The sequence below is a fragment of the Microtus pennsylvanicus genome, chromosome 9 (genome assembly GCF_037038515.1).
Source record: "Microtus pennsylvanicus isolate mMicPen1 chromosome 9, mMicPen1.hap1, whole genome shotgun sequence".
In the NCBI taxonomy this organism is placed as follows: Eukaryota; Metazoa; Chordata; class Mammalia; order Rodentia; family Cricetidae; genus Microtus; species Microtus pennsylvanicus.
In genome coordinates, this window is record NC_134587.1 from 24,745,731 (window position 1) to 24,759,520 (window position 13,790).

The 13,790-nt window shown below is 33.1% G+C and overlaps 1 protein-coding gene across 1 annotated transcript in view; it reads right to left on the minus strand.

Annotated features, from left to right (window-relative positions):
- The window catches only part of Galnt13 (polypeptide N-acetylgalactosaminyltransferase 13), a 474,675-nt gene that overhangs the window by 31,103 nt on the left and 429,782 nt on the right, over window positions 1-13,790 (minus strand). The window contains exon 11 of the mRNA XM_075985188.1: window positions 8,813-8,911. Within this exon, the coding sequence (XP_075841303.1) occupies window positions 8,813-8,911 (99 nt within the window). The remainder of the gene's footprint in view (window positions 1-8,812; window positions 8,912-13,790) is intronic.

A 13,790-nucleotide genomic window follows, 5' to 3' on the forward strand; every position in this document is an offset into this window, starting at 1 on the left:
GTGATCAGAGCACAGAGTAACCAGATATACAATGACGAGACAAAACAAATACACTGTGGAAAATTTGAAGCTATGTGGCACATGCCCAGGGAGTGGGAAATTTTTATACAGATACCCGAGCAAAGGAAATGATTGGGAGATTATACTTAGGCAAGCAGAATATCCAGCAGTAACAGAATAAATGGTTAGCTGAGTGTATAATTCAAAACAATTTGAACTTTGTTCTTCAAGCAGTGAAAAACTGATGAAGAGTTTAATAAGGTTTGAAATCTGATATAGCATGACTGCTGTAGCCAGTGAAATCATGGAGTATATTTAATATGTGGGTGAAAAAAGATACAGAAGACACTGGATATGAAGGGACTACGAAGAAGGATATGAGACATTTATGTAAATATAAGAAAATAAGGTCTGAATGACATATACTACTTTAGAAGTTTTTATGTTAGACCTCAATGATGAATGAGATTGTGGAAAGGAACAAAATGACTCAAGTTTGTGAAAAGGTGACTATTCACAGGAATTAAATGATCATATATTTCACAGCGTATCAGAGAGTATAGACATGATATTTCATTGAATTGCTCCCAGGATTCTAGGTCCTCTCCATAAGACATACATAAAATCCAAGTCATCTAGTATATGTTTTATATCAGTGATCTATAAGTTATTTCATTTATAACAATTATACCAAGTTCACAATGTTTTAGATATTGGAAAATGTTACAGCCAAGATAACAAAACACAATGCAAAATAAGACTTGAAAAATTATCAAAAGCTGTAATAGAAAACATATCAGGTCACCTTAAAGGAAAATGAATCAGAATATTATGAGATCTATCCAACAAGGACATATAAAGGCAAGAATGCATGGAAGAATAAGTTTGAAATCCTAAAAGTAAACATTTGACAACTAAAATTGCAATATTCAGAAAAACTATCTTTTAAAACTGACGTAGAGATAAGAGCATTGTAAGATAATCACCAATTTGGCAGCTTATGAGCACCAAGCCCTCACTGTAGAAAGTACTTAAAGTAAAGTAGAAAATACTTAAATAGCATTTTAAAAGAAAATCACAATGACTAGGTACAGATATGTCACAACAGAACTAGATGACCAAAGGAGAGTGAGGGAGAAATTCATCACAGTAATCAAGAGAAGCCTTGACTCCCAGAAGTGAGGAAAAACATAACAATTATCCAATCAACCACAAAAGGAATCATAGGATAGGAAACATGTGCTACTAATAACCTTAACATAAAATGTCGTATATCACTCAATACAGGACAGACAGCAGCAGACCTCATTTAAAAACTAGATCCATTGACGTTGAAAAGATGAACGTGACTGCATCAAACAAATGAAAGCCAAAATCAAGCTTGCATAGCTATTCTGATATCTAATAAAGTAGATTTTGAAGCAAAATTATGCAGAAGAGAAGAAGATCAATACATATTAATATAAATGTTTATTCATGAAGATGTAATAATTAAAAATATAAATGCATCAACTGTTAGGGCTATTAATTTTGTAGCACAAACACTAATGGGCATGAAATTTAGATAGCTCTTGATACTGTGAGAGGCAATGATATCTATAAACCACTCTGTTCTCTAGGTACAGCATATAAACTAAATTAAATGAAGAAGCTTGAATTAAAATGCATCAACATCATAAATCAAGGAGACCGACAGCCACAGAATATTATAGCTAATAACACATAATATATAGTCTTCTACTGTACCATGCAGCCACCTCTAAAAGATATTACACTGTATGTCACAATGTAAATGTCAGTGATTAAAAAAAATACCCTTTATATAATTTCCTGTTTTACCAGAAAAATAGCAAAAATACAACTAAAAATCAATAGGAATGCAAATTAATGAAATTTAAGAGATTCTTGGAGACTGAAAAAATATATTCCTGAACTAAGTGAAGAAATAAAAAGAATTTAAAATTTCCTAGAATTAGATGTAACTGAAACCACATCTAACCATATCTTTGAGGTACAGGCAAAACAATTTTAGGGGACAGTTTCTAGGCATGGGAGGCTACTGACTGGCTTTTACAGTGTTGAAAAGTACAAGGCATGCTCCTTGCAGGGGTGTGTGTGCAATCAACAGTCTTATGTGGCTTTGAACGCTGTGAAGTATAAAAATGACTACCCTGGAAAAATTATTTTCATTTGTGTAATAGTAGCAAAAATGTGTTAGGAATAATAAACTACTTTCTTATTGGATTAAAGGCTGAATTTAGAATACAGAGCTCTTGTGTGCTACTGTTGAGTCATCTGAGAACTTGTGGCTAGATGGAGCATAGACCTTCGGGGAGAATCTGTTACAGATATTTTCCTGGAGAGACATAGAATTAAACTGCCATTAAATACTTACCTTTATAACCACAGATTAGTGTAGCCCTCAGTCCTCCTAAGGGGAGCTTGTTTTTGCAGTATATGTTAATTAATAGAGACACACAATTGTTCAAAGTATGGAGACAAGGAGGCTGTGGAGTGTTTAACCCTATACTGGACATTATATATCACACACCCTCTGCCCAAGACTCTAGTACCATGCTAGGAAGGAGAGCAGAAAGAATATAAGGATGAGAAGAAATAGAAGATGCTGGGAAAACTTATGTTTTAGACACATGACTGCTGTTCACATGAACTTATGATAGCTGTCACCGCATTCACAAAAACCTGCATTATATCAACCAAGCAAAAAACCTAGCCTTGGAAGAGGAATTGCTCACCAAGTACCAACTCTATCTGAAAAACTATTTGCAAATCACATTGTCTAGGAGGTGGAGAAATAGTTTTCTTCTGGTATGGCCCCTCGTAGGCAGCCATGTTTTGGTGGTTAATGCCATACATACATATATATTATCAGCACTAAGGGTACATAGTGGCTTTTTAAAAAGGGAGATTTTGAACTTAAGAGAAAAAGTTGTAAGATATGTGAAGAGTTGGTGGGAAGTAAATAGGGGTGAATTTGAAACAAATTTTATTTATGAATAAAATTCTTAATAAATTTTTAAAAATCAGAGAGCTCAAAAATAATAAAATCTCAAGCTCTTAAATATTAACAAGCAAATCAGAAGTAGAAAGTAAGACATAATAAGTAAAGGAATGAAATGAAAGTTAAACTATATGTACAGTTTAATATATATGTAATATATGTTATATATACACATATATCGAATATACGGTTATTGAAGAATATAACAAAGATATGTAAGCTTCCTACCAAAAAGGACATAAGGTAAAGTGTTAATGAAATGACCAATATTCTTTATCATCAGGGAAATGCAAATCAAAACTTTGAGATTTCTTCTTACACCCATCAGAGTTGTCAAGATAATAAAACAAATGACGACTCATTTTGACAATGACAGGGAGTAAAGGAAACTCTCATCCATTGCTGTTAGGCATGCAAACATCTACAGCTACTATGGAAATCAGTGTGGTGGTTCATCAGAAAGATAGAAACTAACCTACCTCAATACCCAGCTATACCACTCTTGGGCATATACCAAGACTCTATATCCTAATACAGAGACATTTGTTCAACCACATTCATTGCTATTATATTTGTGATAGCCAGAAACTTGGAAATATAATAGATATCTGTCAACATTCCCTTCACCTTTGTTTCAGAACAAATGACCTGTTTCAAAAATAAAATTATATAAATATCGAAAAAAAAACAAATAAATGGGTAAAGAAAACATGGTACGTTTACACAATGGAATATTACTAAGCCATTAAAAATGAAATAATGAAGTTTGTAGATAAATGACTGGCCTTGAAAAAATCAAGGAGGAGCAGGAGGGAAATGGGAGGCGGGGAGGAGGGGGGGATTGTTTCAACAAAAAAAAATCATTCTGGGTAAGTTAACCCAGATCCAAAAAGAGAGTATAGTATTTGCTTATATGTAGATGCTGGCTGTTAGGCTTTCAAAAGCAGACTACAACACATATAAGCACAGAGGTTAAATATAGAATAAGGGACTACAATGGAGGATTCTATCACCCTAGGAAAAGAAAAGAGAAGAGATAGTTAGCAATGGATGTGGGGATATTGAAACAGGAGGATCAAATGAGAGAGGAAGAGAAGAGGGAAAATATGAGGTGGGACAGCTAAAACTGAAGTTCAATTGATGGGTTATAAGAAAATAATACAGTAGAATGTTTCTGTAAGGACCAGCTTTCAACAGTCCAGAGAAACTGGAGAGGAGATGTGGATAGGAAACCACTAGAACAGATGCCGAGACACACAAGTGATTTTTGTATCTGAGGTCTAAAACTTGATTCTTCAGTTTATTTTTCTGCCGGTGGCTCCTATTCTGTTCTTTATCTGTTCTGTTCTTCCACCCTTATGTTTCCCTTCTTTCTCGTTTTATTTCTCACTTACAGATTATATACTCAAGCAATATAAAATTTACAATGTGGCTACATTCTATTTTTCAAGTAAATTTTTGTAATGAATACAAGCAAAAACAACATATTTCTCATTTCCTCAGATGATTAAACATTTTACATATTAATTTCCCTTATATGATTAAACATTTTACATATTAAAGATGAAAATCACATTATTATGAAGACCCAAATACATTCATGGCTAAGCAACTTGCTATGCATTAAAGAAGTGTAAGCAAGCAAGGTGTTTTTCTCAGCCAGTTCTTTTACTGTCAGGCTGCATTTTGTTGTTAAAAAAGAAAGGATCGATCATTTTTTATTATTTATCTCAGAAGGTAATCATATAAAAATCTTAAGAAGAATCACAAATCTAATTTTTTGTATATGAAAAAATCAGTCATCTCTATTTTAAATCCTCAGGGTATATACCCACTCATCAACAGTTTATTTTTTTATTAAACCATATCAGGAAGCTGAGGGTAGAAATGGGTACAAGGAATTAATCATACCCTTAGAGCACCAGCCCGTTCTGGGGAGAAAGTTTTGTCAGTCAGCAATAGCGAGGTGGTTGTTTGTTTCCCCTGACCTCAACAAGTCCCTGGCTCAACAATTTAAAAAGTGCCTTTCTAAACTTTATATTGTTCCCCAAGATTTTATATCCCAAAGCCATTAGCAAAAACATGTTAGCCTAACCTTACTGCCAATCTACATGTATGAATTCTTTCTAAGGGGGGCTGAATCATCAACCTGCTTCGGCAAAAACGCTTGGAAAAAGTTAATCACTATTACTATGAGTACCAGTAATATTGTCCAGGAAGAACTTAGAAAATCCCTGTGAGTTTTCACACAATTCATAGATTATAAGGATATGGGGATCACAAGAGCAACAAGCAGAGTTACACTCAATAACAGCATGAAGTTCCCAGGACCTGCAGTGCTCGATGCTCTGCCTCTCCAAGGCTCACTGACTTCAGACTGACAGGTTGGAAAGACCAAACCAGGCCCTTTGAAAATGGGTGACAGTTGGCTTCAGAAGGAATTTCACTATTAAAAGGTGTGGCCTTGTTGGAGTGTGTCACTTTGGGGATATGCTCAAGGTCTCAGATATGATCAAGCCATAGCCAGTAGCTCAGTTTAGTTACTATTGCCTGCAAAATGTAGATCTTTCAGCGACCTCTCCAGTCCATCGTCTGCCTGCACTCCACCATGTCCCACTATGATGATAATAGACTGAATCTCCGAAAGTGTAAGCTTCCCCCTCAATTAAATGTTTTCCTTTGTAAGGGTTGCCATGGTTATGGTGTCTCTTCTCAGCAATAGAAAGAACATGTGCAGTCATTATAGAAATGAATATAGTGATTCACCAAAAGTATTTTTAAAAGAAAATTTACCCTGTGATCTAGCTATAACACTCCTGGGTATAAATTCAAGAGAGTCCAAGTCACTATTCCAAAGACATATTGGTGCAAGCCTGTTTGCTACTGTGCTACTCACAACAGCTATGATATAGAACCAGCTAGATACCACCAGTAGATTTATCACTAAAGGAAGTGTGGTACATATGTACAATAAAATTTTTATTTAACTGTAAAGCATAATGAAATTATGTTATTTGAAGGAAGATGGAACTGAAGATCATTATGAGCAGGAGAATACTTCAAACTCATAATGTCAAATACTGCAGATTTTCTTTCATGTGTAATATGTGGTTTAAATTTATACATGCCTTATGCATGTGTGTGAGTCTACGACATGAATTAAAATGGCATCTACTAACGGTGGAAAGAGTTCTAAAAGAAGAAGGAGGGAGCAAGAAACTTCAGAGGACGTTAAGAAAACATGAAATAAAAGTAAGGTATTGAGAGTAGAAATGGGACCAGTCAGTGTAGGAGAGTTGTGGCAGAGGACATACATATAACAGCAAAGTATAATTTTTAATGTGCAAATAATTAAAAAACATCAATGCAATCCTATTATTTTGTACAATAACTTAAAGTTAGTGTAACATAGTTCAATCATCAAAATTCTTGAGAAAAGTGGTATAGCTAACATATCCTTATCCACAAACAAATGACTTGTTTAAGAAATGCAGCTAAGTGAATGTGGTTTATGGTGGGTCAAGTCTGTATTGCCATCACAAAAGAGATGAAGGCAGGAAGACCAAGATGTCAAGGCCAATGTCGGTTATGTAAGAAGAGCAAGGCCTGCCTGGGCTACAGGAGACCTATTAAAAACAAACCACTAAGGAAACACCATAGAAGTGAAAATATTGGGGTTTGTTATGACTTATGTATAAAGCAGGATGGAGAGTATGAATATCTCTATTGGCTGGAGGTTACTTGTAAAAATTCACAAGTAGATAACTATAAAAAATTGATGTTGTTTCCATAGCAACATAAAAGAATAAAACAGGAAAACAGAAAGGATAAATCAGAATAACATCCTAAATATGCGCTTTTCTGAAAGTAAGGAACTAAAAAATTAAATAACTTAGAAATACTGAATTTCATCAAATCAAAAACCATCATCATAAAAAAATCATCACCATAGAGGTTTATATATGGTTTAACTGTTTTATACTATCCAGTTTTTAGAATAAAAGAAAAATTTCTGAAAACTGAGCAATACTAAAGAATAAGGGCATATTTCTCTTGCTTTTAACGTAAGTCTCTGAATGATATTTTGTTTTTCAAATTATTAAATTATTTTTGATATTATAATTTATTACATCATTTTCTCTCATATTTTCCTCCCTCCAAGTCCTCTCGTATATCTCCCCTTGCTCTTTCAAATTCATGTCCTCCTTCTTCTTTAAATGTTATTACATTTTTGTGTATATGTGTATATTATGTATATGTATACACATAAACATATGTAAATATACACACATATTTTTTCTAAATATGTGAATACAATCTTCCTTGTCTAAACAATAACACTAGGAAGTACATATTTTTATGGGTGATCCCAACTGGTTATGTAATGCCAACTGTTTTTCATTTTGACAGTTAAAGGGAGATATTTGAGAACATAACTGGAATAATGGAATAATGATGAAGACAATCTCATCAGGCCAAAATGAACTGAGCATTCTGTATGTACCATGCTACCTTAGTTGGATTATGAATCATGTGACTTAATATGAAAAAATTAATTTTTTTCTTTATTTTGTAAGTAATCAAGCATTACTTAGTTATTTGTATTGATTGCTTTGTAGATTAAAAGACTCTGAAATAAGTATACATGTATGTTTAAAAACGTTACTAAGTACTTATGTAAGTATACCTATATTGGCTTGATTTCTATTTGTCATTAAGTTTATAAGGTAGAGATGATAGAATAACAGGAGTCTTTGTACAGTTTTTAACAGTTATTTTTCATAAATTGTTTTTACATTATCTTCCAAATGCAATAAGCTAGGAACTTGAATTTAAGTATCTTCTTACTAGAACTGAAACTTTGAAACACACTAATTAGGGTTTTAATGTTTTTGTTTTGTTTTTAATGGAGAAAATTCCTTTTCACATTTTTGAGTGTATCATGCAAGCTCTCTGTGAAGCAAACTCCCACATTCCACTGCACTGGATAGATATTGACACACGGTAGACAGAACGGCTGTTGCAACCTCAATTCACTTGGCCCACAAATGTTACCACTGACACAGAACTTCTTGTTCTACATCAGCTTCTGTAGACAGGTTGCTCACTGACTATTTGCTGTTTCAGGTTCAGTGTTGTGATTATCGTTTCCAGGAAAACTAAAGTTGGCTTCCTAAGGTAACGCATCAGGACTGCTACAGTACAGGTACTCACAAACAAGTGGACTCTTGATGTCTCTCCCAGAGAAACTTTCCAGGGCTCAAGGTGAAGGTAAGGTTCCTCCTTGTTCTCTGGTAGGTTTCTGATAATTAATTGGATTGCCACTCAGGAAATCCATCCTAGATTTCAGTCTGCTCCAGTGCTCACCATACACATTCAAATTTTATTGAAATTCAATAACTCTTAGAATTTCTTATATACATAATAATTAACAGAACAAAATACAGAATAATCACCACTGGGAACACTGCAATTGTAAAATCATTGTTTTCTTATTCAGTTAATAGCAAATCAAAGCACAGGAATTTAAGTAATTCTTGATAAAATGAGATGTTCAAGTATTCTGACTGTCTTCATTCAATGTAGGTTTATTTTGAGTTTTAACCTTTTCCACTGAATTCTGCATTGCTGTCTTAAGATAGCTGGACAATGAGATAGGCATACTTAGTTGTTGATTGGAATGACCATTCACTTATTATTGGCATGTAAACCGGGGCAGACACTGATTATCTTAATAGTAACCTTTCTCTTGTACACCTAAATAAGGAGCTAAAGCAAAAGACTGTGTACCTGGTTACCTCCCATGCCATGGCAGTTGAATATACCCACTTTCTCATTTTCTTTGCGGCCCATGTTGTCTAAGCATTGATTGGTTTCAACATTTCTTATCTAAAGAAAACACACACAAAAATGAAAGTGTCAAACACATTCAAATACTTAAGTCATAAAGTCATAAACTTATTCTGATACAAAGTGTTAACTAAATGGTACAAGTTTGCTAGAAAATTCCCCAAATATGTGTTTTGGTTTTCTTTGTTTGTTTGTTGTTGTTTTGTTGGGTTTTTTTTTTTGAGACAGTATTTCTCTGTAGTTTTGGATCATGCCCTGGAACTCATTCTGTGGACCAGGCTGGCCCTAAACTCAGAGAGACCTGCCTGCTTCTGCCTCCGGAGTGCTGTGATGAAAGGCAAGTGACACACCACCCAGCTAGAAATGTGCTTTAAGTATTATTTTATATTGAATATTTAAATATTTGAATTGGAACTATGTTGGTTTTAAAATTAGTACCTAATCAAGAAATGAAGGATATTCTCTCTACATAAGTTATTAAAATCGTTTAAACATTAAGATATTCTGAAATTCCATCCAGATAACTAATTGATTCTTAAACGCCTATAGAATACAAGAAAAATGACAATAATACAATACAAGTAAAAATACAATAAATTGTATTTGTACTTGAGGTTATAATTTTAGATTTCTGTATGTTCTATATAGTTAAACAATTAAAATTAATTACATTACTTTTTTTTCTGTGACCTATGACCGATTTGTACATCTTCTTTATTCCTAATGCTAAATTTAATAGAAAGTTTTTAATCCTTATAAACACTATTACAGGCTAAATTCCATTTCATGTTGCAAATTTTTCAAAAGTAAGATAAAGTTACCAATTGTAGACATAGTTTCCTGGTTTATAATCAAATATTACATTAGTCCCATAATTGATATAAAGTTAACACACAGAATATAAATTAAAAAAATCATTTCTTGGTATTAAAGATGATAGAATTTTTAAATCAAGCATAAATTGTTATAAAACAAGGGGAGGTTGACATTAAATGAAAGAGACACCCATGTTAAATGAAGCATTTGTAAATCATTTTCTTTATTCATCACCCAAGTACTTATTGAAATTTATCTACTCTGATTCTGAGAATTTCTACATGGTTATTACACATTGGCTAAAAATCTCTTCATTTCCTTCCAATTAATGAAATTAGAGATGTTCAATATAATTTTATAGATGACAGAGTAAACATATATAATTCAATTTTCCTATTTTGCAAAGATTATTGTTAAATAGAGTTTCCTGGAGGTGCAAAAAAATCCTTTGATTGGCAGTAAGACTTCAATGAGGAAATATGAACAGTCTTGATCACACTGGGTAAGATTAGGAAGTGGCTAAAATTCTTAAGGCCTCATTCATTGGGTGGAAATTCAGTTCAGAATTATAGACACTTTCATCAAGAGATCTAGGTAGTAACACAATAGATGGGGCAGAGTACATTGTGATTATTGTACTGAAAGCTTTTAGGCTTCCAGAATTACACCCAAATGGTGGCACACGGTTAGGTGGTATTTTCAATCTGTTTCAAGTTATTTAAAAACTGATTACATTAGAAGACCAATTCCACAATCAGCACATGTACAATTATTAGGAAGGCCATAATTGATAGAATGTATAGTAAATAGGTCTGTGTGCAATTCACATAGTCCAATAAATCATACTCTATATGGTTGAGTTATAACATAATACCTCTTGCTAAATTGTCATTGAGGGTAGATCTCTACAAGGTCCATGACATTTGAATAGATACAATATAAAGTCACAGTGTTATGTGTAAAGTCATTTGTAAGGCTTTGTGTCTCTGTTTGACAATAAAAAATCTCAAAGCATATCTTCCCCAGTGTATAATCTGATGGCATAATTTAAAGGAGCATTAATTAGGCACTTATCATTTGATTCTGAGAAATTATGTTCAGAATTTTAAGAAGACTCCAAGTCTGGGACAGGGAAAGTATTTGAATGCCTATTTTAATTTAGGTATGTGATGTTTTTACTTCTGAACTCATTATAATAAAATTATTTTTTACAATAATAAAAAACGAATGCCAAAATATATTGCCCTTAGTAACAGTTTATTATTGATCTACATTCATGGTATATAAACTTATATATCATATATATATATATATTCTGTTTTTTGAAATCTTTTATGAATTTGGTGGCTAAATCAAGAAACATTAAGAAAGTTTACATCTTATATAAAGCATTGTTTGGTGTATGAGAATACAGCACTGAACAAAGTGAACATACTTTCTTTCATTGTGTAGCTTACATTTAAGCATAAAATAAAGCAATAAAATCATATTAAAATATGTCAAAATATTAATATATCTCATGGGAAAGTAGAATTAACTCTTCCTAAGAATGAGTCTCCTATTTAGTTATTCAATACAAAATGTTTAGCCCTGAAGTTATATACCCATAAGTCAGAGTCGACAGATTCACTATTCTGTATGCATAGATTTATGCATATGTGTATAATAATAATAACCAAAGAAAAGAGGCCATCAGTCTAAAAAGGGCCTGGGGGAGAGATGGGTGGAGTTAGAGTGAAGAAGTAGAAGCAATATAATATAATATTATATTTTACTTTAAGACATTAATTTAAAAGGCCTCCTAAAAAATGCAAAGCACAGAAAGAAAAAAAGTGATGTAAATGTCCTCTCTAAAAAAGAACTGGGAAAAAAAGATTTAGTTTTGTACCAGAGCAGTCTCAATTCCATCTATGCAAGAGCAACCCAGACAAGAGAATAGCAGACAGATGCCCACTGGAGTTACAAAATACCGGAATAATGGATTAGCAGCTGTGGCCATGGAGCAGAGAGCAAGGAGCAGGCTACATAAGTATCCAAGACTAAATGATGTCATCAATCCTGTGTTCTCATTACAGCCTTTCACAGTAATACATTACTGTGGCTGCTGAAAGTGGGTTAGAAACAGGACAGGGAACCAGAAAACAAGTATGGAGCCTTTTCCATCATGTTGAGGAGAGAGACGGTATTTTGGGTGGTAAAAGATAACAGTGGAGATCAGAAGCTAATTTTGGTATACTTTTCTTTTTTCATATGGGTCCAGAAAAAATTTCAGGTAGTTTTTATATGAGCCATAAAATAAAATAGACATCACAAACTTGGTGTTTCTTATTATAGAAAATCTGGTGTATAATGTTCTTTTTTCACATTAAAGATTCAATTTTCAGTACTGGCTCCTTAAATTACTCGCAATAATGCTCATTTTACTTCATTAGGTTGATTTTGATATTTAGGAAATACAGCTTTGTGTGTTGTTTATTATCATATATGTCTCTCAATTTTATCAAAGTTTTAAAATTTCCTTGTCATCTTAATATTACCTCCTTTACTACCCTTAAAATTACAATGGGTTTTTCTGTTGAGATTATGGATCATGTGTTCTCAGTTGTTAAACAATTATTTCTGAAAATATTTATTCTTTAATTTCTGATAATTTTTTTTATATTTTTGTGATGTATCTTCAAGTTTTCCTAAATTTGAAAGTTATTATTCTTTTCTATATTACAGTTCACATCACTTATTTTACACTTTAGTTTCTTTTACATAATAAGTTTGCATCTAGAATTTCCATCTATTTGCTTATAATGACGTATATACAGCTGTTTAGCATTCATCCTTTTGTATAAATTGTTTTCTCTGCCTGACATCTCTTCTCTTTAACATTTAAGTGGGAAGGTTGATCAGGGTTCATTTTCTGCTTCGCAGAGATTTTTCTTCTCTGTATTTTAAAGATTGTTTATTAAAAGGCCTCTACTATTTTTTTTAACCTCTTAGTTTTGCTTACCTTTTCTATTTTTCTTTCTTTCTTTCTTTCTTTCTTTCTTTCTTTCTTTCTTTCTTTCTTTCTTTCTGCTGGGAGCCTCTCATTTTAGTTTCCTCTTTGTCCTTTCCTCCTAGATTCTGGCTGTATTCTCTGATTTCTCTTAAAGGGGAGACTGAAAGTGAGTTTTAAGCATCCACGGGTGCCAGAATGTTGAAGCGCTTCAGAACATAGAGTGGAGAGCTCATCTGTGTGCAAAAGGCCCTTCCCAGTTTCAGCTACTATTTTTTTAATTCATGGGAAATAATTTCTCACCAAAAACTGCTTGACTTAGGAATTATCCTGGCTTAATTTCTACCTGACCCCTCATCTCTTCTTCCTGTTCTGTCTGCAAAGATGACAAAGTCATGCCAGCAATACATTTGTTGCCTCCTATTTGGGGGTGTGCATGTACCTCAATATCTCAGTTTGTTGTCAATGTCACATCATCTTTTCTGTTCTTTTCTCTTTTGTTTTTCCCTTCTATTTCTCATTTTTAGTCTACACCTTGGTGTTCTTTTTTTTTAAAAAAAAGTTAGATGATGTCATTTCGAAAGAATTCCAGAATAGATCAATTTTTATGAGTAGAAGGCTGTCCTATTTTTGAAGTTACAGCCATGTTTTTGGCTTCTTAACTTATGTGCAAATAGTATTACTTGTCCTTCAGAATGTAGCACAAAGTGACTTTTGTATCTGAAATAAAGTGAAGTCTGTCAAGCTGGCTAGATAGATACTGAAGCTGGGAAAGTAGAAATAGATATAGATGTGTGGTTAGAAAACTTGTCAGAATGAACTTAGATAAATGTCTGAAGAACCAAATCAGTCTCTAATCTGTGCACACTTACAGAAGCTGAAGCTAAACCTTTATATTGGTTTATAAAGTCAGCACTACCTCTACCATAACAAAAATTCCTTACTTTCATGTAACAACATATTACATATTGTTTTCACTTTTTCCCTTCTGTCTTTGTCACTTTGTCAAAAATACCTAAACAACATTATATAAAGGGGAAAAGATGGTTTGGTTTTCACAGATGGATTCAGGGGTTGTATTACATCATGGTGGAGCAGGTGTGGATGATTTGA